Genomic DNA, 27344 nt, shown 5'->3' on the forward strand with positions numbered 1-27344 from the left:
TGGCCCTTCTTTTCGCAATGCTTTATCTTCAAGACTGCCGCAATATTATGTCATTTTAATCGCCTAATAAATTCAGTATTTTATATATATAGTCAAGCATCACAGGTATCGCCCTATCTATCTTGTTGAGTCGATCAGATCATTACATTTTTTTTTGTAAAGCTATATGTAGCATTTAGTGAAATAAAAGAAAAGATAAATGTCTGTAACACACTTGTAATAATTTATAATGTATCGATATAGCAGCAAATTATCATAATTTATATATATAAAAAAAAATAAAATTGCGTTTCGTTCAAGTACAAAACAAATTCTTCGCGATTTTACTGTATATCTTACATCTTACTCTCTGCAATATCTTACAGATTGTACAATTTTGTATGTCGTGAATGTCTTATACATATTTTCAATGAATTCATATCATACTTATGTATTTCATTTCAAGGAATTAAAACACTGTATTATAAAAAAACGTAATAATACGCAATTTATTGGCTCTAGAAATCAGCGCACAGGATGTCCGAAGCATCTTTGATTATAACTTACTGGTACTTATATGAAATCGTTTAAATAATAGCATAAATATAAAAAGTCACATATATAATTAGAATGTATCATTTAAAATGAAAATTTTCATCAATGTTTAAATCACTAATATTATGCAAATTTCTCGACAAATGATTAACAATTTCAATCGTGATCTTATAAATCTTATAAATTTAATCGTGATCTTATAAATCGAATCAATTTTAGGTATAACTCTGCTAATGCGTATTCTCTCTTTAAAGAACTAACTATATTCGTTCTTATCAAAAATTAAGAGATCCTGGAAATTTGTTCAATGTTGAGAATTATTTGTACATACATATATATCAAACTTATTAATATTTTAAACTTTGATCATTTTTATAATTTTGGTGATCTTCAAAGCAAGTTTTTTTAATGAAGAAGCTTTGCGTTACTTTTAACATAGAAAATTACATTTTGTGTGCATATATATTTTTTCATTATATTTCAATTTTGTCCCTATATAAATCTGTAACTTTATTCTTACATTATCACGAAGCTGTTTTTTTCATACTATATAATTTATTTTAGAAATAGATTTATGCTATCACAACTTTCATATTTAAAACTCACACGCAAATATTTTTGGTTATACATAATATAATACTTTACCTTTGTAAAAAAAGTTTCCAAGAAATAAAATTTTTTTTAAATTTTTTGTGTATTTTTATATATTATATAAAAAATAATATTAGGAAATTATAATATCGATTATATATATGTATATATGTACAAAATATAATTTAATGTATAGCATCTTTTAAAACGCGTGTATTAAATGACTCGCAATTATTAAATGACTGATATTAAAAATTTAAATAATTTACACATATTTATCGATTAATTTTTTATGAGTATTTCTATTATTTTGTCATTAGCGTTATTTATTGTATAAAATTTGTCAATTTGTGTAGATTGTTTGTGTAGATTACACATTTTGCATCAATATCATACTAGTATCATATTTTGTAGAGAGGATTTTAATATTATATTTTGTATATATTATTTCAATATTTTATTTTTATATTTATTTATTGTTGCTTAATAAAATTTTATAATATATAATAAATAACCGTCGTATAATTGATTGACTAAAAAAAAATTAAATGATTAAAAAATTCAACGTGTGAGTTTTCAATATAAACGCTCTAGTTTTATGTTTTTGAATATTTATCAAAGTTACATTATGCTGGTGTGTATATTATTCAGCAAATATATATTTTATTTATATAAACTCTGCAAGCCCAGCTTACCATCGTCAAATGCACTTTTAGGTTTATTTTATCCATGTATGAAATTGCTGCCTTATATCTGTAGGAGAGTATAAGTGTCAATAAATTATTAATAAGATTAGAAAAAATGTATTCCATATCTATCAGATTTCCATTTACTCCCGATCGGGCAATTTTAGAAAATGACAATTGATATACATTGGTTTAAATCGGCGCCACACACTTATTGCTCGATACATTTAATGCAGCAACATTTAGTTTTTTTAGACATAATGGAAGAAAAAATCGATTAGTTTCCATTATTTTTGACTCGTATTGGCGACTAAGACAAATAATTGATCTGTAAAAATAATTAACTAACCAAAATATAGGCCTATTAATCATGTTTTTAACATGTGGTGATATTAAATTGTAGATATATATACATACATATATATATATATATATATATATATATATATATATATATATATATGTATAATTTAGAGAAATTAATTTAATAAAATCGATCTTGCTGATAATGGTAACTGTATTGGCGATGATCATTATTATCTCGATTTCGTAAGCAAAACTATTGATAAATATTATTTATTCTGTATTCTCGTAATTTTAAGGTCACGCTCGGGTTGATTATTAATTGCAAAGCGAAGGGAAACTTGCTTCAATACAGTTGTTGCATATTTTTTACGTTTATAGTTGACTGGGAAATGTCGTGCGTGTAACAATATAAAATTAGGATATTACAATAATTACAGATTAATTTCGTTGGCACGACTGATTTCGTTTTTCTCGCGCTAGTTAGGCTTTTAATTAAGAAAAACTTAATACTTTATACCACGTATTCGTATTGATCGTACGTAAAAACGAGCTAACAAGCAACTCGTAATTCTACTCACATCGCTGTCCACTTCACCAATGCGATAATTAAACACCCTGTGTGTCTACAGTGATCACGTATAGACTGCACCGTACAATGGCACAATTTCTATAATACAAGCACAAAAAATTACTAATTATTAGTTATTTATAAATCATATTAACTGCCAACACGAGTCTGCGAATTGGATGAATCACATATTCTGTCAAATGCGTATGTCTCTTTTCATTTGCAAATATATTTGAGCTAGCGAACTCGATAGCCTGGAGAGTTATGCGAGTATAATCTCGTGTTTGCATCTCTTTTCAATATGCACAAAATATGTGCGCGACAAAGTATGAGGTGCAATCCTGTATGTCTCTATGTATGTGTATATAGCATGTATGAATGTGAGCTGCGTGGACGGCGCTACGTACACCACTCCTCGGTCAGTCAACCACTGACAGACTAGCAGTCGACTATCGTCAGTATTACTCGGACACCCGGTGGTTGCATTGGGAGCTTTCATCAGTTCAACGTGCCTAGCTCACGTTAATATGTACCGTTGTATAATCTACAAGGAGATGAATGATTACAGAGAGTCAAATCAGAATATAGTGATATTTTGAAAATAATCCGAGAAAATAATTCGGGATGTCTACTCTCTAGAAAATGTGAGAAAAACAAAGGAAAACCTAGAATTTTATTAACTTTTAGAACTGCCGGCATTTTTTCGTTAAAATATTGGTTTTTTTTTTCCTAAAAATTTTTCTATATAAATAACATACATTACGCAGAACTTCGAGATTTGTTCAGAGCCACAAAAGTGGCTTTTCCGGCAGTTTACAGGTTAAAAAAAAAATTGACAATTTTGCTCTTATATCATAAGCAATTAGTGATCCGCCGATAAGCCAAATTGTGAAAATTGTGTATGTTTAAAATATATTATAAATATATTTATTAATTGACAGAAAATGGCCAGTAAAAATCATGGTAATTAGAGTATAAAAAAAAATTGTCATTCATTTTTTCCTTTTTTATTTAATGCGTAATTTTATTTAACGTGTAAATAAAAATAAAAATAGGTTTAAAATAATAACAATTAAGTAATAAAAAATGGCAAATAAAAGCCAAGATGCGATATTATAGTGTTAGAAAAAGAAAAGGTGTTTTTTTCTTTTTTATTAATATATTACAAAATATTCAATTTCGTTAAAAAATATTAAGTATGAAAATATTACTTAATATCTAATTTTTAACAAAATTGAATATTTTGTAATATATTAATAAAAAAGAAAAAAAAACACCTTTTCTTTTTCTAACACTAATATGGCATCTTGGCTTTTATTTGCCATTTTTTTATTACTTAATTGTTATTATTTTAAACCTATTTTTATTTTTATTTATAAATATATTTCAAACATATACACTATATATTATATTGAATGTACAATATATATTCTTTATTGTAATTTTTAATGTTAAAAAAATGAAAACGTGTTATCGAAGTGAAATATGTTTATTTCATGAAACTGATCAAAATTTTTTCCAGTATATTTATAAAAATCTAGCATTTGAAACTGAAGTGTTCTGTGTTTTTTCTTCATACGAATACAAAATATTAAAAAACACATACATTAATAAGAAAGTTGCACTAAAGTATTTTTTAAATATTTTCTTTACCTGAAATTATAAACAAAAATATCTGAAAAAAATCAGCGAATTCTTTTACAAGATTGGAGGGAGTAGACATCCTAAAATATCATTGCTAATATTCAAGTCTCGACATACTTGCATACAGATGTGCTAGAGTTTGTCTTGGAATAGGAAGAGATTGTTCGTAGCAGCAACAGCCACCACATTTTCAGATGGATGCCATGCAGTGTGAAGTATCTTCTTATTGAAGTCCAGACAGTCAACGCTAATCTCATCTTTCTTGCGTTTACCACCCGTGCATACCTATATCGTACATGAATGTAAATCTTCGAGTGAGTATAAGAGTCTCCATGAATAAAACAAGATCTTATAAATGTACTAACCTTTCTTGGCTTCAGGAGTGTTTTTGGTTTGGCAATGTCGCGCGCTGCCTCTAAGGTGAGATCGCGTTTGGTCGTACGATCGAATACTCTAAAGAAATTATTATACGAGCCCGTCATGATAGCCGAGTCATTACCACTCCAACAACATTCAAATTTGTCGAAAATGCAGTCATTTTCGTATAATGAACATAATTTTGATCTTAAATATTCATGTACCTATTGTAACAAAATTATATTAGTGAATATACATATAAAAATATCGCTTTCTTTACAAAGGATCACAAACTTACGGGATAGCATTCGATCGGTTTCGTTTCCATTTGCAAATCCCACACTTTTACACTGAGGTAGTCTCTACTAATCATGTATCTGCCGGAATTACTGAGCTTCACATCACTTATGCTTGAAATAATTTCTGAGAAAAAACTTCTATTGGTTGGATCCTCTGGCTCCTCAAAGAGCTTACTATGCTGATCGCACAGAGCAGCGGATCTCATATCGCAAAGTCTAATAGTTCCCTTACTACTACTGTATACCAATACATTGCATTCCGCAGGATGAAATTCCGCTGCAGTTATAACCTCCGTTAACTCTTCCATATTAGTTGGTTTAATGTCTACTATATCTGTACATAAGAGTTAAGAAACTTATATCTTGTATTCCATTATATTGAAATACTATAAATACACGCACACAGACATATGTATACATGTGTTTAAAAAAAGGATACTAAAACTCTGGTCAGTTATCTCAAGGTGCCAAAGATTAATTCTAAGATCATCAGCACTGAGGTATGTCTCTTGATCACTGTTGACACTTATACTGTTTATGTGATAGGTGTGCGCATTGGCAAATATTCTCCTTGGTGATGCCTCCACCATTAACTCCATTGGTTTTATGGTTGGCACCTATAATGCAATAATGTACATACATACATATATATATACATACACACACACACACACACATATGAGAAATCTTATAATTATATCATTTCTCTAAGAGAGAATAAAATTTCTACAAAAATTACTTTTATATTATATATATATATATATATATATATATATATATATATATATTAATTATAAATATTAAAAATTACTCTTATTTGTCTGTTTGCAACATGCACACATAAATAATAAATGTAATCAAATCGAAATATATTTACCCTCAAGGCAGTGATGCAGGCAGGATCACGGATCGCGCCACTTTCCTCCTTAGTATTATACCCTTCCACTCTTTTATCTCTCTCACTAACTTTCCACAACTTGATTGTTTTATCGTTCGTGGAGAGTAAAAAGTGGGCAGGGTTTTTCCTTTTTAGCCATCTAATTTTATTAATTTTTTCTTCTATCTCTAATGATTTTAGGTAATCAAATTCAGGCTCATGGCTCTGGAAAGTGCTATACACGTTGTATTCGCCTCTTCGTGGTATACTGTTTTTACTCTGTACAAATAATTTTGTTTATTATTTCAACAATAGGTATATTTTATCCAAGATAGAAATTCAATTATATATCAAATATCATATTGAAATATTCAAATATTATACTGGGATATTTATGGTTGTCCAATTTTGTAATATTCATCTAAAATAATTCAAATATCAGGCTTAAGAAAGTTTATAACCATCTAATATCTTGCAACATATCCATTCAACCACTTTATCAATGTTATCTTACAAGCTCAAACGATAGTGTGTACCTTTAATAGGTTTACTGAAGAGCTATTTTGACTCAATAGAAGATAGGAGAAATACCAAATTACTAAATGTTACATAAGCTTTGTAGGGATGGTACAAATACTCTCGTGTATATTGACTTAGAAAGATTGAAAATAATAATACAAGATCTTGATATAAATATACGAGTAGTATTTTTTCTTGCGATAAAATCTTATATCATGAATAAGAGATACATTAAATTAGTCAATATCAATATATAACAATAATGTATTAATTCATTATTTGAATTATATTAAATACAATAAAAAATAATGAATAAAGTAGAAATGTGCAAATTGCATCTATTTATCAAATTTATAATAAATTGCACTTACAATAGGGTCTCTCTGAAAAATGACAACACGTCCACCCTTATCTCCTGTTGCAAGGAGATCGCCATCGTAGTTAAATTCAACGCACGAAATTATATCAGCTGTAATAAAAATAAAAGCAATTTTTGTACAGAATACAACAAAATTTTGTGCAATTAAATAAGCATATCATTAATTAATAGTACAGAGAATAAAATTATGAAATAAATTAAATCAAGATAAAAATTTTGAATCTTAATACATATGCAAAGCTATATATGATCCGCGACTAGTTCTTTTTATTTTGATATGTGTAAACTGATAAGATAAAAGACAGTCTGTTTCTTGAGGTAAGCAAACACAGGTCAAACTTGCCTTCTGTAACATCCTCTTCTAAAGTTCCCTTGACTTGCGAGAAACACCACTGTATGTCACCATTGCCTGTAATAAAATATAAAGGAATTTTAAAATATCCTTTTCTTTCTCTTCACACTCGTTTCACATATTATTGGATGTTTATAGAAAATATTTTTTACAATAGTCAATTAACATTTTATAAATATCTTAATCAGAGGATCTCAGTGCATTTCAGTTCTTTTGCCACTAGTAGCTTATAAAGCTTGCAACATGTTATGACAAGCAAACAAAGGAAATGAAGAAAACAAAGAAAATGCAAGGACAGGATATGAAGGATTTATACAATACTTATACTATTTCCATTCGTTACTTTACAATCAAATATATATGAAAACAGCGTAATTTTTTGGACAAAATAAAAAATATATATTAAAGTAAATATAAAAATTGCACACTTTTCTTTATCTATGAGTTTTTAAATAAAATATATATTAAACATTTTTTTAGCCAATTTTTTAAATAGGCATATAAATTTGATGCCTTTCTTCTTTTTTTTAATAAAGCAATAATTTTTCATCTTGTAATGTATGGCTTTTATGAAGAATTTTTAAGTCAATTATTTTCAAAATAATAAGCTATATATATATAGAATATTTAATCCATCAATTTATACACACTCTGCACATGGCCAAAATAATTTAATTTACTTAATGTCTTGCAAGAGCTCTATTTCAACCATATATCAAATTTCCATTTATAAGATACAAAAAATAATGCAATACTCGGAGAAAAAGATTTGCAACTCTTCACATGGTGGATCAATAAAATTATAAACTATTGTATTGTAAATTATAAAATAATTATTATGTATTATGATTATTATTTTTATATTATATTGCAATCATTATAAAATATAAAAAATTATAATTTTCATAAATTTTAAAATTACATCACGAAATAAAGGAGGAAAAAAGGGAGAAAAAAGATTAACATGTAAAAATTAAGAGAGAAAGTTGGTACACATTTTTTAACGAAGGAGAATAAAAAGCAAAATCGTTGTCCTGGTGCGTCCAGTGCACCTGTGGCACAAAAAGGAAAGAGAAAAATTGCGAAATTTTAAAGCGTTGTTAGTCTGTAAAATAGCGTAAGTGAAATAAGAATGACGAAAAAAATGACGAGAAAATAACAGTCTCTCGACCGCTTTCGGCTCGAAGACGCACTGTGAGATAGCAAGATTATTGCGAGTTGTAAGCGGCGGGAAGAGAGCGAGGGGGAAGACGCGAGAAACGAAGATGGCTGGCACGCACGACGGAGTTGTCCTCCTCCTGCGAAGATCCGCGATATACACGATGCGGAACAGAGGAAGAGTTACATGTGTGTATGTGCAAAAAACACAGAACAGATGCAGGGGGGGAGGGGGAGGTGAAAGTGTGAGGCCTACTTGAAGTTTCGGCGTAATCCATCGCGTGCGTTTCTAGGCCGTCGCTGTCGCCGTCGCCGCTGCCGTCGTCGCCGTCGCCGGCGACGTAGCCGAGTATCTGCCACCCCCTCCCCCCACGCGCACACGAGGAGAATCCCGGGAGTGTGTGTGTGTGTGTATATATGTGTGTGTGCGCGAAGGACGCGCTTTATTATTCGAGGAGAGAAACGCGAAAGAGGATCGCGAGGAGGTCTCTCTCTCCTTCTAATCTGGGTCAAGGTTCGCGAGGAAACCTCGTCGTCGATGTATATATCACGCTGCCGGTTCTTTCTCTTTTTCCTTTGAAAATAATGAGGAGAGGCTGATGATGAGAGAGCGGCTACTTACCGGCCATCTCTCGCACGCGCGCACACAACGAGAAGGGGATACGTCTCGACGACACGACACACCGGATCGCGGGGGGATCCCGGTCTCGAGTTTACTTCCGATTCCGAGTTAATCGCGGGAGCGTAGTCGCTCACGCTCGCTAGCCGACGAGAGCACGGAAAGGCATGTAAGCGCGCACGCGGTACGCGGCGCTGACGTGTGGGTGGTGGTTTCTTGTTTGACGCGCGCGCATGCACGCACGCACGCACACATACACACACGAGGGAGAGAACACCGGGGGGGTCACTTCTCTATCTCCCGGGTCACATTATTCTCCCGGTCGACTGTTTCGCGAGTGTAAAAGCGCGGCTCTCTCTCTCTCTCGGAGTAACTCTCGGAGCTCTCTCTCTCTTTCAATGGCGGAAGTTCATAGGCGCACGTATAAACCGCACGCAACGCGACGACTACGCGGCGTGACGTCACTGCGCGGACCAGGTCGCTCGCTGTCTTCGGCGGTAACCACCATCTTACGTTGAACGTACGGAGTTTGCGCGAGAAAGTCTGCGGGCCGAGGACGGCCGAGGATGGCCGAACAGGCGCGAACGGCCGGTCAGCGACGCGGCAAATTCAAAAAGCAAAGAGACTATCATTTTCCTGAACAGATGGCTGGCAATATTTATTCTGTGATTTGTTACAATTTTTAAATATATTTATTTATGTGTTTAGAGCGACAGTTTGTTGTTTGTTGCTCTCTTTCATTATGATTTGGTGTCAATTTAAAACAAGTGCTCCAATTATATTGAGGAGGAAATGCGAGCAGTGATACATTTTCGTCAGTTAGAAAGAGAGTAAGAGATTATTCACAGAATGCAACAACAGTATGATGAGAGACGTTTAACATAGCAAAATTGAAGGTCAACTTCCGTTTTTTAAACGGGAACCCTTATTTTTTATTACTTACTCTTGTAGCTTATCTCGAGAGCTTTCCAAAACACTATAATAAAGTATTTCTTCATTCAGTACTTTTCGAGTTATGAGACTTGAAATAATTTCTTAATTTTATATAAACCATAAAATATCTAGTAAAATATTCATTTTTCGATTATCTTACCTTAATACTTTTATGTACAAAATAATGAAAGTAATCAATTGGTGAAAAGAAAACATACAGTTGTTTTTAAGAAAAAATATGGAATTGTTAATTGCAAATTACATATTTTTTCTTAAAAACAACTATGTTTTTTCTTTACACCAATTGATTCCTCTCATTATTTTGCACATAAAAGTATTAACTCATAACTCGAAAAGTACTGAATGAAGAAATATTTTATTATAATGTTTTGGAAAGCTCTCGAGATCAGCTATAAGAATAAGTAATAAAAAAATAGGGGTTCCCATTTAAAAAACGGAAGTTGACCTTCAAATGACCTTGAAAATGACCTTTAATGTCGAATCCAAGGTCACTATTAGATAGCCCCCTTTGTTCCCTACAACTTTTATCCGAGTCGTTTTCCTTCAAACGTTGATCCTGAAAAGTTATGAGGGTGGAACTTTTAAAATGGGACACCCTGTATATATATATATATGTATAGATATTCATGTATATAAATATAATATAAATACATATACATATATAAAGATACAGATGTATTTATATATAGTTTTTTCTAGAGCACTTAGATTATTTCTATTTCCTTTGATGATACGAAAAAGATCACACGATGAAAATTGTTCGATTCAAAGGGACCAATATTATAATAAACGAAATTTTTCAATGTTTTCTTTTATATAATTTAGTGCATTACAAAGAATTTGGTCGATTCGATAATCGGATCTTATTTTTCTCTTGATTTTTTTCTGTGAGGATATGTAAAAAAATTTAGGTGTAAAGTTTATCGCGATATCAAAAGATATGCGAGAAAGAATTCGGTGTGCATGCATCGCAATCACTCCAAAATTTCTCGAAAGAGTATGAAACAATAATTTATTTATCGAATTTGAAACAAGTTAAAGGTCGTTATTTTGAACCCTTCTGTAAAATAAGATACATCTTTGTACTAAAATACATATACAATAAATACAATTTATTTTTTACTAAACGTGATTTTTGTGATGCAAAATCATTTAAAGCTCAACATATTCTACGTGGTTGAATTTGTTTTTTTATAAACTACATCACTGTGCATTAATGAAAATCCATCTCATTTAAAAAAATGTCGATGACCTTAAAATCTCATAAAAGATAACACTCAAAAAAATTGCTTATCAGAATATTAATTTTGAGTCGAACAATTTTCATTCTGTGATCTTTTTCGTATCATCAAAGGAAACAGAGATATTCTATATGCTCTTGTTAGAAGAGAAACATCTTGTATATGTTAAAATACGCGCGCGCATACCATATATATATATATATATATGTATATATATTTAAAAATAAAACAATATTTTTATTATAATTTGTACTTTATAGACAAAATTTTGTTTTATAGAGAACCAGAAAGATGTAAAAATTCCAAGGTAAAAATTGTTTTCCAAATATGATTTTATTTATTTGAAATTTACAGTTTGCAAAATTAGCTTAACAATTTTCATTATTATGTCTTAAATTACAAAATTTTAATATTTTATTACTTGTTATGTAATTTTTACTATTATTAATTATTACGAGTGAGAGAGAAAAAATAAATATATCGCATATGATAATTTATAAATATATCGTGTATGTAAGAGAATATATTTTCACAGATTAAAACTTATATATTTGATAAATTTATATCATTGAGTATTATTTCTGCAACATTTTTAATTTATATTTAATAACACATCTTGAAGAAATATTTTTATAAAATGTAATAATAGATTAATGAAAATTACCCGCAGAAAGCAGATTCAGAAAAATAATTTTTTTAAAAAAAGTTTAATTGTGAAAATAATACATTTCGATTTCTTTTTTGTATTATTTTTAACAACTATAAAACTTGAAAAAATAACATTTTGTGGTGAGAAACAAGAATTATAAGATTACGCATAGAAAAATATCTATATATAATATTAAAAAATCATATGTATTTGAATTTTCAAAGTAACTCGCGAAGATCAAACCTGGCAATTTTTCTATCGATTCTCATCCATTAAGCAACAATATTCATAAAAACAATAATTTAAAATCATTTTCAAGAAGCCAAACATTGCAAAAAAATCTTTATATGATATGTTGACAAACGCATGCAATATGTTAAGAGAACGAAAAATGCATAATAAAAACAAGCACAATAAACACTCACTAAATAATTACAGAAAATGAAGAATTAAAGAAATTGGAAAACATCAGATAGATAAACCTTGAATGTTCATTATGTTGATTAATACAATTATGAATATGGTGTTATAAGTAAACAGAATATTTTTATCTATAAATGATAACAAAATAAAAAATAAAAAAAATTCTTTTTTTATCAAATTAATTTTCACTAGGAATGGGAAAAATGGGAAAAAAGAATAAGCCACCGCAACAATTTTATTAAATCTCTAGGGGGTTTTCAAGATATATATATTCAACTCTATTAATAAATACTTAATTTAGTTTTTTACAGGAGAATTTAATATAATACAAAATCTTTTTATTTATTTGTGATTATTATATTGAAAAAATATATCATCTTTCCCATCCAAAATTCCGTGAACAAAATCTTTCCTTCGTCATCAACATCCTCCTCGAAAACTCCTATCCCCTCCAGTTTATTCATAGAATTATTTTATTTCTTATTCATAACAGAGAATCCCACCTTACAAGTCCTCTCCCTCCTTCTCCTAGATCAAACTTTTTTGTTATTTCTTATATTAAAGGCATTCCAAAAAGATTCTACTCATTGATACACGATAGTGGTGGTAAATTAGCGTTCTCAGTGAATAATAAATTGAACGGTCTCATTAAATTACATAAAGACCCTTTACCTAAAATGAATCATAAATGTGTGTGTTATTTATAAGATTTTATGCAAGGATTGTGACGCATCTTACGTAGGGCAGACTGGCAGACGTTTAACGACTAAATTAAAAGAACATAAGTCTATTGGTAATTATTCTTCTGACTCCCATACAGTCATTTCATCTCATAGACTCCTGGATCACGATTTTAATTGGGAGGACACAATAATCCTTGCTGAAGAACCTTTTTATAGAAAAAGACTTGTTTCTGAGATGCTACATATCAGCCAGCAAAAAAATGGGTTGAACCTACAAAATGATACCTCATTATTGGACTCTTACCTCCCTATCATTAAAAAATGCCTTGCTTTTTCAAAATCTCCCGCTCCTTTGCCTCCCACTTCCTAAGTTCCCTTTTTCCCCTTCCCCTCATCTTTACTTCCCGCTCTTCCCCTTCCCCCTTCCTATACCTACTTCTCTTTCCGTTAGTTATTGTTCAGTCTTTTCACGATCGCAATCCTTCACCGTTAGGCATGGTTTTATCTCGATTCTCTGTTTTCCATCTTCGTAAGTATCAAACTTAGACTCTCGATTTCGCTCTATATTATCCTACGGCATTTGTATAATACTATGTACATTATACTCTTTTATAACTAACGTTTTTCATTTTTGTTAACGGATTTTTAGGATTTTGAATTACTAGTTATTTATTACTTTTATGCTTGGCATGAGTTTCTTTGTTCTTGATATGTATTGCTCTTTTTTGTGCTTACACAGGCTTCCACCTCGTTCATCGATTAAAGGAGTCAATTTGTTTCTGCCCGCTATCCTAAGGATCTTCAATTCAGAGAGACTCCCACAAAAATTTTTACAAGTTTTTGATCAGGCTCAATTTTAATTCTACGACTTAATGACTAATTTACAAATTTAGGGACTTTTTTCATCGGTGGATAGTCACGCATTACATTTCTATTAAATTTTCACGTATGCGTTAATTGCGTCTTTTTTCTGATGACGAGGTGAGCGTTTGCCTTTTTTCAGAAACATTGCTTATTGCCAGGCATTATTTTTTATTTTTAACTTTTTATGTAATTTGCGCTTTCTATTTTAAATTATTCTTTATATCAATTGTTTGCGTTTTTAAATTTTGCGTCCATCAGAATTGTCAAGGTCTATCTGTTTTCCTATTACGCTTGTCCTTGTCTAATCGCGCTCTGTTATTTTTATCTTAAATTTAATTTAATTTTTTAATGATATCCCGAACATTGAAGAGGATCTTGAAAAGATCGAAACGTACGTATGTATTATTTTTTCAATCGAATTAATATTTTTAGACATACTTTATGTACTTTCACATCTAACTTATTATTAATATATTATGTCTCTTATTTAGAGACTTTATTATTATTTTTTTTTTTACGTGCTAACATCCTGCGCCACGGTCTTTTAACCTTCCTTTTTATTGCGTTTTGATTGAAAAAATATAAATAAGTTATTATAAATAAAATAAAGTAAGTTGTAAAAAGTTGTGTTTTTGTCAAGATCAGTATATAGAAAAATTTTTATCTATTTACTTAAGTTTCTGTTTTCTTTTTCATTTATATTTTACTTTTGAAGCACTTTTATCACATTTTAATAGAATTCAAAATTTTCTTAACAAAAAATTGTGATTGAATATCTTTCTAAATTCTAAGAAAAGCTATATCATGAGAATAAGAGCAAATTTGAAATTTTAAATGTCATATTCTTTTTTCTTACATTAAAATTAATAAGAATTTATTATTTTACAGACAGAAACATTTTTCATATTTAACAGTGTTATTAGAGAAGTTTTTTGCGATAAATAAAATTATTCATATCATGATGACATATTATGTTAAATAGAAAATTTTATTGCAAGAATACATTAAAAATATTTAAAAAGAGGAGCTGACTTGATTATGTACTACATGAAAGTGTAATCTTTTTAAGCTAATTATTATCGATATTTTCTCTGCGTTTAATATATGAAATTGAAATGTCTCTCATAAATATATATTTAGATTAAAATAATATATATAATATTCATTCGCAGAAAAAAATATCATACAAGTTATATTTTTAATATTAACATTTTTAATTATAGCGTATAATATGGCATAAAATATACACATATACATGTATATATATATTTTTTTTTCATATATAATATAGTTGAATATATACAAGGTATTTGAAATTCGCAAATCAAAATACTATAATTGTAGGAAAATTTTCGAAAAATTAAAATAAAAATAAATAAAAATATCTGTAAATTTTTATTTTAAGTAGAATAATTTTTGAGAAATATATATATAAAAGTTTAAAACAATTCGTTACAATATCATAAGATACGTTTAAAAAGTTGCTTATTTGTGAATTGTATATCACTAATGTTAGTGGATACGCGACTTATTAATAAACAATTGTTTGCGTATCCTATGATTGGCCACAAAGTTTTAAATCTTTATATTACAAAAACTGTTGCTTGCAATAAAATGTCGCAAATACTATTACTTTATAATTTCTCGAAAATTTTCCTGTTATAGTATTTTGATTTGTAAAGTTTGGAATATTTTGTATATTATAAATTTTTATATTTGTAATATATTTTAACATTTGTATTTTTTTTGTTTAACAAGATTATAAAATAAAGAGAATTAAAAACTGGAGAGACATTTGAATACAAAGTATGCAAGGTGTTTTGAAATAATGTTTCCATAAAAAATAGTAACCGACGCAAATAACTTAGTGCGACGTAAGATGTACATATTTTCTTTCTTTTGTCACGGAGTGCATTTTAAGTCTTCTCGCATTCAGCAAAATGCATCTTCGAATAATGACCCGTCATACATTTACTCCGCGAGATAATGTATCCGCGGTTTTTCTCATATTTTCTTGTCGCTACTTTAAAATCCACGCGAGTAATAGAAATTATACGTTCTCAATATAATCTTTTCAAATTTTTACATCTTTAATCTTTCAAAGCTTTTACGTTATCAATAATGCAATTTTGTAAAAGAGTACATAAACCGTAAAATATCTTGTAAAATATTCATTTTTCGATTATCTTACCTTAATACTTTTACGTACAAAATAATGAGAGGAATCAACTGGTGTAAAGAAAACACATAGTTGTTTTTAAGAAAAAATATGGAATTGTTAATTGCAAATTATATATTTTTTCTTCAAAACAACTATGTGTTTTCTTTACACCAGTTGATTCCTCTCATTATTTTGTACGTAAAATTAAGAAATTATTTCAAGCCTCATAACTCAAAAAGTACTTAACGAAAAGGTACTTAATTATAGTGTTTTGGAAAGCTCTCGAGATAAGCTACAAGAATATGCAATGACAAATAGTAGGTTCCATTTAAGAAATTGAAGGTGACCTTCATGTGACCTTCAAATAACTCTTCAAGGTCAAACCAATGATACCATCTTATGGCCCCCTCGAAACCATAAAACTTTTGTCTGAAACATTTTTCTCTAAAATGCTTTGTTTCCGAAATAATTGCGTGCGTTAATTAAAATGGCTCACCCTGTATGTGTATATTTCAAGATATTCTTTTATAACTAAATCGCACAAAGACTTAATAATTACAACACAGCACAATGACAAAGAGATTATGCATTATTCATTTATTTTATACATGTTAAGTATTAAGATTATCTTCGGAGGAGAGACTTGCAAAATATTTTATCCATGACAATTATAGTCATTATTTTCCATGATATAATCGATTAAGGGTAAGACTCCAGATATAACTCTGATATATCCAATATATCTACTGAAGTTTTGTTAAAAAAATCTAAATCTAATCTAATCTTGTTAAAAAATATTCCCTGATCTTTTCCTGATTTATTTTTATTGAAAATTCCAGATAAAAGAAATATTTTAAAGATTTTTTAGTACAATTTTCTAGTCTCTACTATATATGCATTTTCTAATCTTTTTCACTCATATGAAAAAATTACAGTCATTTAAGTTTCAAATACTAGATTTGCAAATATATATACAAGGTGTTTTAAAATTCGCAAATCAAAATATTATATCAGGAAAATTTTCGAAAAATTAAATAAATAAAAATATCTGTAAGTTTTTAAATAAAAAACTGAATAGTTTTCGTAAAATAAAAATTATTTGCTTGCACATTTTTAGTTTTTTATTATTAAAAATTATAATAAATAGATACTGCATATATAGTTAGATATTGAATTTATAAACATAGATAGATATATATAGTTATATTTTAAACATCTAATCTTCATTTGGCTTGCCGATTGCTTACAGTATAAGAGCAAAATTAGAATTTTTTTAAATATTTTCCAAATTTTAATCAAATTTTTTCAGATACAAAAGAAATTGAGAATTCCAATTCTTCCATCTTTTTTCAGGAAGCAGATACTCTGAACAATAAATCTATTTGTATAATAACAAAACGACATATATCGAGATAGAGATAGTTTTGCAAAAGTATTACACAAGCTGCTTGCCTAGTATCAGTTAATGTGTACACACTATAAATATATGTTTTTAGTCTTTGATATATGTATTTATTAATATACACAAATATTAATACAACTCTTACATACAATCTCTCTCAAGAGAGATCTCGACTATGAAAAGAGACACTTGATCGTGATACTGAGCTTGTCATCATGAAGAGCTTTCGCGAATAATATTAAAGCATTTACCTAAAAGTTCCGTTAATTTGTCGTGCAACTCTTCGAGGGAAGAAAACAACGGCGTATTTCTTCGCAAATGCGTAAATGTCTTGGAAACACGCATCTTCGATCGATCCATTCTCAATGCAAAAAATCTGAAAGGCCGATTACCGTTTATGGTCTCATCCACAAAACTGAAGCAGTTTATCGATTAATCAATTATAACGACTCGCGGCGCTCGGCAATTGATTTTTCACGAGTAAAATGCCATACGAGACTGTCTCTGAATGGTACGAAGTGCCATGAGCTCGTATGAGACACGAAGCTTGCTCTTTGCAGAGCACATTAGAGGCGCTCTGTTAATAACTTTGCACTAACAAGATTTAGATTATTTCCACTAGGATTCGACATGCATGTATCGATAATACTTCACACATTCGGAACAATGTAATTCAAAAAAATGAGAATATTTGTCATAAGAACACAGATGTTTTTATTCGTTTTTTAAACTTATTTCGTGAACAAAAAATCGAGACCTGGATATTCTTAAAGCACATAATTCAGACAACATTAGCTGCGTTCAGCAGAAAAAGCTGCTTCGCAACTGTTGTAAAATTCGTGAGCCTGATTGGTGTATGCTCTTAATTTCGACTGAATCTAAGAGCATACACCAATCAGATTCACGCATTTTACAACAGTTGCGAAGCAGCTTTTCCTGTTGAACGCAGCCATTCTGATGCCATAATCATGCGAGCAATTTCTTTGAAACATTTGCTCTTGTAGCTTTGATTGCGTGGATCGTTTGTAGTCATTTCATAAACTATTACGCGAGCAAAAAATCGTAACCTGCTCTTGAGAGCAAATGATTCAAGAAACATTCTATTCAATTCTGATATTATAATTATGCAATTAATTTCTTTAAACCACATTTGAGTATTGTATTTCGTATTTTGATATCTTTTTAAAAGTTTGAACAAAAAATATTTTTAGAAATTAAAAGTAGTAAAAAAATAGTCAAATAATTTGAGTATTATTAATTTTTTGCTTTGATCTTTGTATATGTTATTTTTACAATAGTTTAATTTTAAGCTATCTGCCCATCGTAATCTTTTAATAATTGGAGCAAAAAATACTTTTGAAAGCAAAATTATTATTTTCATATATAATTCATTATGTTCTGATAGTTTGGCTTAGATAGTTTAATACTTTACATGTAATCTATGAATTGCTTTTACTATTAATGTTTACTTACTACTAGTGTTTATGAATGCAGTTTTGAAATCACATGTAGTTCAATGACTTTTTGATGATTATTATAATTTGTATTTATAAAGTTATTGTTAAACATGAAAAATAATTACAAAAGGTTTTTATAAGAAAATATAAGCGTTGACAAATTCAATAAGTTTTCAAAAACTTTTCGTCATCATTAAATATTGGTGCTATTTAAAGATAAAATGTAATGAATTTAGAGATGTAAATAGAAAAAAAAATTTTTTCCCATATGGTTTTAGTTTTTTTTTGTAAAAAACATGCTCTGTTTTTTTCAAAGTTTTGTTTTTCTTTCAGATATTTAATATCTTTATATTATTGCAAGTTGATTTTTCATTTTTTATTTTTCATTTTTTAAGTGATAAATTTGAACTAATCATCAAAATTTTAATTGTGAATCGCATTTTAATTGGTTATATAGTTATGTAATTACTATTTTTAATTATATATGTTCTCCAACAACACCTCAAAATTTTAATTTGCATGAATTGCTTTTATTATACAAAAACACAATTTTTAAAAATGTACTTTAATTACTATGTAATATGATAAAAAAAATTAACTTCATATATTTATAATTAATTTTGTTTATAAAGTAACTTTAATTATTAATGAGAAATAATACCAAACAACACAGTATAATTAGTATAATTTTCAGTTAGATAGATAATAAAAATTTATGTTATGCATTTAAAATGAATTTAAAATCTGAAAATTATTCGAATCATGTCGTGTTTGATATGTGATTCACCGTGTAAAGTCATAATTCATTAAAATTACTGTCGAAAAAAGAATAAATTAATAATGTTAGAACTTTAGAAATTTTTTAATTATATTAACAAACAATTGTGAAGAAAAGAAATATATTTAAAAATATTATGAAAAAAAATCAAATTTGTTTTCTTCAATGAAAAAAAAAGACAAATTTGTTTTCTATTAGAGAAAAAAGTGGTTTTCGTACCTTTTTTTACATTTGTAAATGTAAATTATATTTGTAAATGTGAATTATATATATATATATATATATAATTCAAAAGAATAATAAAGTAATAAGTAAATTTTGTAATAAGTAATACGTATAATTTTTTTTCCGTACCTGACAGATCGAATATGTAATATTACGTACATATGTATGTGTGTGTATGTGTATATATATTTATATATATAGTGTCTCATAAAGATTGTGCCAACACTCGTGAGCGGGTAGAGCGCAGTAAACAGAAAAGTCCTTTATTATTTTGCAAATTTCGCAAAAATTATTGAAATATTAATTTAAAAAAATTGGCGAATGACCGCGCATTTTGTTCGAAGATTGCAAAATGATAAGGGACTGTTCAGTTTACTGCGCTCAGCCGCTCACATTGAGCGTTGGCATAATTTTTATGAGACACCTTGTATATACATACTCATACTCGTTGAGGAAAAATTAGCGCAAAAATCGGTTAAAAAGATATTCGATGGTTTTGGGATTATCTTGTGTGTTGTGTGTATGTAGAAGCAATTTACACATATATACATACAAATACAAAACTGTTGTCGAGTAATTCGATCATCAATGTCCAATTATGTATGGAAAAATTTATATACAAATAAAAGATCTAATAAAATTCTGCTATTATTTAAGAGAATTTAATTAAATTTAAATCTAATTTCGTCAATATACACTAGTCATCAAGAAAAAGAGTTATATTTGAAGAGAAAGTTTTGTCCCCTTATATACGATTCAAATAATGTCAAAACAAATGTTGCAACTGATTGTGAAAGTAAATCACACTTTATATCAAGACGTTTGCAGAATAAATATACGCATCACGCTTTATAACATGCGTTCTATTTTTTTGAAAGTCTCTGGCAACCTTCCGTCTTATTAGTACTCACGAAAATAATAGCGGCCAGTGCAACCGTCCTTTTCGTTCTTCTGTTTGGGTGCTATGCCATGAACTCTATTTTGATTTAAATCGACAACGGCTTTTTTCTTAACACGTATATGAGCTGACGTATACATCCTCGTGCTGACAATTTTATTTCACAAATTACAATGTTTAAATCTTCTTTCAATCCTGTCAAGCTTTCGCAGTGCAATGCCGATCTCGAAGAGGTTTACTAATCGGCTGCCAAATACAAAGGTTCTCCGACTCGACTGTCGGATACACAAACTTTATTTATTTACGTTCTTAATAGGAAGTTGGAAGGAGAGAAAGATTTCCTCTGATATGATGTACTATTGTATATATAATACAAGATAGATCGACAAATATATATAGTGTGATTAAAAGAAAATTCAAATAACAGCGTTTGTCATACAAAAATAAATTAAAAATACGGAACAAATTAGTGTATATATTTGTTTTTTTTTTAATTTGAATGAACTTTAATAAGCTTGTATTATAATATTATTGTCGATTTTAATTTGACAATATGATTACTAATACACGTGTATATATATATAAATACATTTTTAAAATAATTTAAAATAAGTTATAAGAACTCTATAATCATAAAGTAGAATATATACTAAGATAAAATTTATTTTTTCATTAAACGAAGTATTGCATTTTTAAATATATAATATTTAAATTTAAGCTGCTGTCAAAATAAATTCGATATGTGACAAAGTGACTAAAAATCAAACTGAAAAGTGCGAAAATATTATTTTCATCATTTTTTCTAATTTTAAAGTCTATTTTACATATTAATATGTAAATTTTCCAATTTTCAAAATTTCTTTGGAAACAAAGTTTTGCACGAAAAAATTTTATATATTCTATTTTCGATTTATTTTTATATAGAAAATTATTTTCTGTTTTATTATATTATGTTTTACGAATCACTTTGTATAGTAGGTGATTTAAAAACTAAAAACTAAATAACACAAGCAAACAAAAAATAATGAAAAAATAATTAATATTATTGAAGGCTATATTAGTGAACATTTGAATGAAATAATCTATTAAATAACTATATTACAAAACTATGTAAGAAATATTTGTTACAATATATATAAGCGATTTACATTTTTAATATAAAGTATAATTGTTTGTGAAAAAAAAGATGTTTTTCTTAAGAGTTTTATAGTAGTGATATAAAATATAGAAAACTTCAAAAGAAAACTATATCAAAACAATGTTTCTATTTAAAAATTTATGTGCAAATAGGAAATCTAATAAAATTCTGCTATTATTTAAGAGAATCTAATATATTGAGCACACAAATCTATTAGTTCATTAATATATAATGATAATCATAGAAAAATAGCATAGATTTGCCTAAAATTAAAATTAATATAACAAAATAAATAAACTCCTACTAAATTCATCAATTGAAATCAACTAAATGCAATTAAATTCATCATTTAAAATATAGTAGTTTCTCTGAGAGAACCAATAAATGAATGAAATGTAATTCCAATCATATAATGTAGGTAATTAAGCAAATGTATAACGTAAAAAAATATTTTACCAATGTATTATATGTATAATGTAAATAATTAATAATAAAATATTAACAATATAATGTAATTAATGTAAGTTTTTATTAGCATGATATAACTGTTAAGCGTTAATGTTAATTGTTAACATATGCTTCACATATATTTATATGCAAAAAGCAAATACAAATATTTTATATGCATTAGCTCGCGTAATCACTTGAATATTTATCGAAGTACTACTTTGAGTTGTGATAATTAAAATAATAATTTAAATTTTGAAATAAAATCGCAAAATATCGTTGTAGTGCGACGTAAATTTTAAGAAATGATATATCTTTCAGAAAAAATAATCCCATTTAATTGTTAAAATTTATTAGAAATTTTGGCAATTATGCACTTTACAGACGCCTGATTTCAATGATCTCAAGATCATTGTCAAGATCATTGAAGGACGTCCGTAAAGTGCATAATTACCGAAATTTTTTTACAATGAATATTATACAATTAATATCCTCCCAAATTATAATTATTTAAAATTAAATTTATAATAGAAAGACAGTTTTTCATATTAAACTAATCATAAGATTAACTTTTAAATCTAAAAAGTGATTCTATTTATTATATTCTATGATAAATATTTGATTCTTACTTATTTGGCGTGAGACAATGCACCTGAAGCAGGACTTGTTTCGAAACAACGTATGTATTTACATGTAAATAGGCGTAAGAAAAGTCTAATCTACGGCCGGTAGTACATTCTTATATTTAAGATCATCTTAAGTACAGACTTGAGATGTTATAAATCAATCGCAGAACGTATTAGCATCTTAACTTATTACTTAAGATGATCTTGAAATAAGAATAGACTATGAATACACCGGCCTAAGCGTCACATGCAAATATACGTGTTGCTTCAAAGTATCTATTCAAATTTTGTAAGAAAGTTTCCTATAAGAATTGTCTAACTTTTCAGATACTTTGATTCATTCTAGATAAAAATTAGAACATTTTTACATTAAACAGGCACGTAATTTCGATGCCTTTCTTTTTTTTTAAGATATGTTTTAATAATGTGTGACATCGATGAAAATTATTAACTACATTAAATTAATAACTACATTTTTGAAAAAATATTGTATAATTATTTGCCTGAGACTTTCAAAGTCTCAACTAATTAAATTGCACAAAAAGTTCTCCAAATTTCAAAAAAATAAATTTTTAAAAAAATTAATAAAAGAATTAAAATAAAATAAAATCAATTTTTAAAAAAATTTATATAAATACATGCGCACATAAATATATAGCGTATTTATGAAAAGTGTACTAAATTTTAAGAAACTATATCTTATTAAAATAAATAAACAAATTAATTTTAATCTAAAAACTATTTCGAAGTCATAAAATTCTTGTACATAAAATTAGTATAAATAAGTTACAAATCATAAAATTTTCTACATGAAATAACAATATAAATAATGTAGCTTTCATTTATTTTTTAGCTTTCATTTTCGATTATCATTTATTTTTACTGTCATTCTTGCAAAAATGATAAAGTATTAATCTTGTATATGTATGTTATCTGAGAAATAGCTAATATTTATACAAATTGTGAAATAACAAATGCACATTTCATATATAGGAAAACGAATGACATTGTTGCATAAACAACATGCTTGTATCAAGAAGCTTATCTGAACGGCAGACAGCAGGAAAATGTTATCTAAACTTCATCAATGTTTATATAACATTGAAAAAATATAAGACCAATTTATTTAACTATGATAGATCACAATTTATTAGTGTTTTTGATTTAGAAGAATGAATTTTCTCTTTAAAAAATCGCATATAATCCTAGAATATCTTGTAAAAGACGTTCACTTTGTAAGAAGATATAGTGTAATCATCATACTAGTAGAAAATATTTTCAATGATAAATTATTATTAATTCTTATCATATTTAAAGTATTCAAAACATTTGTATTATTTAAATATACAAGTAAAGTACTTTTTAACTGCTCAATAAATAGTTAAAAATTTCATAGTTCTCATGTAATATTTATTGATGAGATTTCATCCTCTGGAAATGAAATCGATAATTTTCACAATATTGATGTTTCAACTGCTAGAAATTCACATCCTATTTTAGAATCGTGAAGAAACACAATTTGTTTGTAAATGTTTGCCAAGAGTTTTTTGCAGTAGTCTAGTCAAATACATTTATATTTTGCATAACAAAAATATTTTATTAACATATTTTTAATTTCCCACAAATGAATTACTTAAAATTTTGGGAAATATTTCTCTATTAATTTGACAATAAATATGTTTTATGCACAGCGGAAACTCTATTTTTTCATTATTATTGCAGATTTGAAACCATTTTAATGAAAAACAAATAGGATATATATGATCTATTTGCATAACCATCTCGTTTATCAGATTTAAATCCATTTGACTTTTGGTAAAGTTTATATGTATAAAGAATATTTATAATATAATTATTTATTATATATATAATTGTATAAAATGTATATGTATATGTGTATGTATATATATATATATATATATATATATATATATATATATATATATATGTATAGATAAGGCAAATGGTGGCCCAACATCTTATTAATAAATAAATATAATGAATTTTTCAGGTGTTCAGGTGTATATATAGAGTGTTAGAAAAAAGAAATCAAGTTTTATAGGACTCACTATAGATGGTATTCACTACATTATGTTACAAAAAATGCTTAATGAACTAAAATTAAGGCCAAAAACTAACCTTGACAAAATTAGAGACGATTATGATAAAATATATAATTTTTTATTTTGAGAAATTAAATAATTTCTTTGTTTCTATTTATATAATATGCATGGAAAGCAAATAGAATTATCTTAAGGTTAAATTTATCTCCGATTTATGTCCACTAAATATTTTTTACTTAAGCATAAGCATTATCTAAATAGAAACAAATAATGAATCCTTTTTTTTCATCTTGTATATACACTCTGCTTATATGAAGAATGTTCTATTTTAAATACTCATTAAAGACATTTTTCAAAAGCGATAGCTTTATTTTCAAAAGAAATATTCGATCGTCTATCTAACTCATGAAAAAAATTTATCTATAGTTTATATAGAAAATATATATATTATCTAATTTAAACTCTTAAAACTACGTAAAATGCAAAAACAAATATAAATGTGTAAATAAATGTGTAAAAAGTTTTCTAAAGTTCGCTATTGTACATTTATAGTCATGGAAGGAGAAAAATTTTTTAAACTTTTTACGAAGATGATAGCACGATAATGAAAATAAATGTAAGTAACATTTTGTTGTATATTTTATTGACAAACAGAAATAATTATTTTTTAAAAATAACAATTTTCTGAATAAGCTTGTGCTTTTAAAAAAATTTTTAGATGAGGGATATACATCTTAAAATAAATGATCATAAAAATACTTATAATTATTGTTTTGAAAAGATCTCGTTGCTATAAGAATATATAATAAAGAAATTAAGAATTTTTGAAAACTTCAACTTGTGTTAGATGCGATCTTAATATTATCCGCCAAAATCAAATGAAGATTATTCTTGCACTCCTATAAAACTTAGTAATTTTTATTTGAAAATTCCTTTGAAAAAATGTTATTTTTCAGATATTCTTAATTGACATTTTATATTTAATTTTTCAATAAGTGACAATTTAAGAAATTGATTAATTTAACTATTTAACTTATTAAATTTAATAAGATGAAGTTAAAGCTATTCGTAAACAACTCATCAATATCAATCGATGTTCACAATATACAGTAGGCGCCAATAATGCCTTAACATATGAAATTGGTCGCATTCGAGACTAATAATAACTTAATAATATCTAGTCATTATTAATCCCGAATGCGACCAATTTCATATGTTAAGGCATTATTGGCGCCTACTGTACATAATACCTACACATAAGAAACGATAAACTTAATTATTTAAATTCCGCTATGTAGTAAAAATAAATATCATTTGACTAATGAAAATCAATAAAGTAGATGATACATAAATGTAGTTACGGGCCTGAGCGCGCGAATTCTACGTGATATCATTGGCTGCAATTTTGATTGCTTATAATTCAAAAATTACTATGACTTTGACATTTTCATATAAAAATGTTTAATTCTATTTCACTTTCAGAATATTAAAGTATTGTAATATAGTGATTGTGAGATCATGTATAAGTATGTATCAATTCGAATATAAGTCTCAGTTTTAATTTAAAAAAATAGTTATTTTACATTATATAAATTTTAAAAAGAAAATTAAAATTTGCAAATTTAAATCTCACAGGCTAATAAGAGGCATATGCAAGATGGTCATGCGTCAGTTTCACAGAAAATTAATTTTCCTGTGCAACTTATTCTTCAGAGGAGTAAGAAGAATTTATTAAAATTAAATCTCAAATTAAAATTTATGCGTACTTGATATATGAGTAAGAAAAATTCGTGCACACTAATCAATTTCCTAAAAAAAATGTTAATTTTCTATAAAACTGACGCATAACAATCCGGCATCTGCTCTTATTACCCGCGAGATTTGAATTTGACATTAGAATCTTGTTAATCTTCTAATTTGTTAAAGTTTTGCGTATCTGAAAAAAATTTGAAGACAGAGATAAGATGTGGCAGACTCACCGACACGTTTGTTGACAGCTGTATTGATCATGGAACCAAGTTTTGTGAGGCTGGACTGCCTCATGATGTTGGAGGGGCTCTTCATCCGTTTGGCCGGTGGTACCGGAATCGGGGCAGTCTTGACTCGTGCCAAAATGGCACTGCCGTTCCGGCAATTGCCGTTTGGACCTGAGCCGGGGGACCGCTGAGGCGGTGCCCCCCATAGACCCACCACACCGGCGTGACGCGTGGTGACACCTCGCTAATCTTAGCTTCCTGCCAGCCTTTATCCTCGTAGCCGTTTCAGCTTCCACTTTCGTCACCTTGTCGTCGCTAGAAAATGAGAATTTTTTTTAATTTTTTTCTCCAAGTGCTATCATTGGAATAATGCAATTTAGGAAAAAAAATATTCCTTGTAATTTTTTATGCTCAATGTGATTTTAACATCAAAAATATTTTGTTATCGCATTATGATTTTGAGAAAAATT

At 27.9% G+C, this 27344-nt stretch overlaps 1 protein-coding gene across 5 annotated transcripts; it reads right to left on the reverse strand.

Annotated features, from left to right (window-relative positions):
• Positions 1 to 461: 461 nt before the first annotated feature.
• On the reverse strand, positions 462 to 27091 carry Tws (protein phosphatase 2 regulatory subunit tws). Of its 5 annotated transcripts, none has more exons than XM_083107322.1 (9): positions 26878 to 27091; positions 7104 to 7169; positions 6753 to 6850; positions 5863 to 6141; positions 5425 to 5602; positions 4985 to 5319; positions 4695 to 4910; positions 4447 to 4614; positions 462 to 3229 (listed from the first exon to the last, which is right to left on the reverse strand). In XM_083107322.1, the coding sequence occupies exons 1-8, from the start codon at positions 26960 to 26962 to the stop codon at positions 4462 to 4464; spliced, it is 1410 nt and encodes a 469-aa protein (XP_082963448.1). In that variant the 5' UTR covers positions 26963 to 27091; the 3' UTR covers positions 462 to 3229; positions 4447 to 4461. The 5 variants fall into 5 exon arrangements, with proteins under 5 accessions (XP_082963448.1, XP_082963436.1, XP_082963443.1 ...); XM_083107310.1 differs by lacking the exon at positions 26878 to 27091 and adding an exon at positions 20638 to 20861; XM_083107317.1 differs by lacking the exon at positions 26878 to 27091 and adding an exon at positions 17518 to 17641.
• Positions 27092 to 27344: the final 253 nt, after the last annotated feature.

The sequence above is a fragment of the Camponotus vicinus genome, unplaced genomic scaffold (assembly GCF_025532165.1).
Source record: "Camponotus vicinus isolate PSW18456_S1 unplaced genomic scaffold, iyCamVici1.0 SCAF_1, whole genome shotgun sequence".
Lineage (NCBI taxonomy): Eukaryota > Metazoa > Arthropoda > Insecta > Hymenoptera > Formicidae > Camponotus > Camponotus vicinus.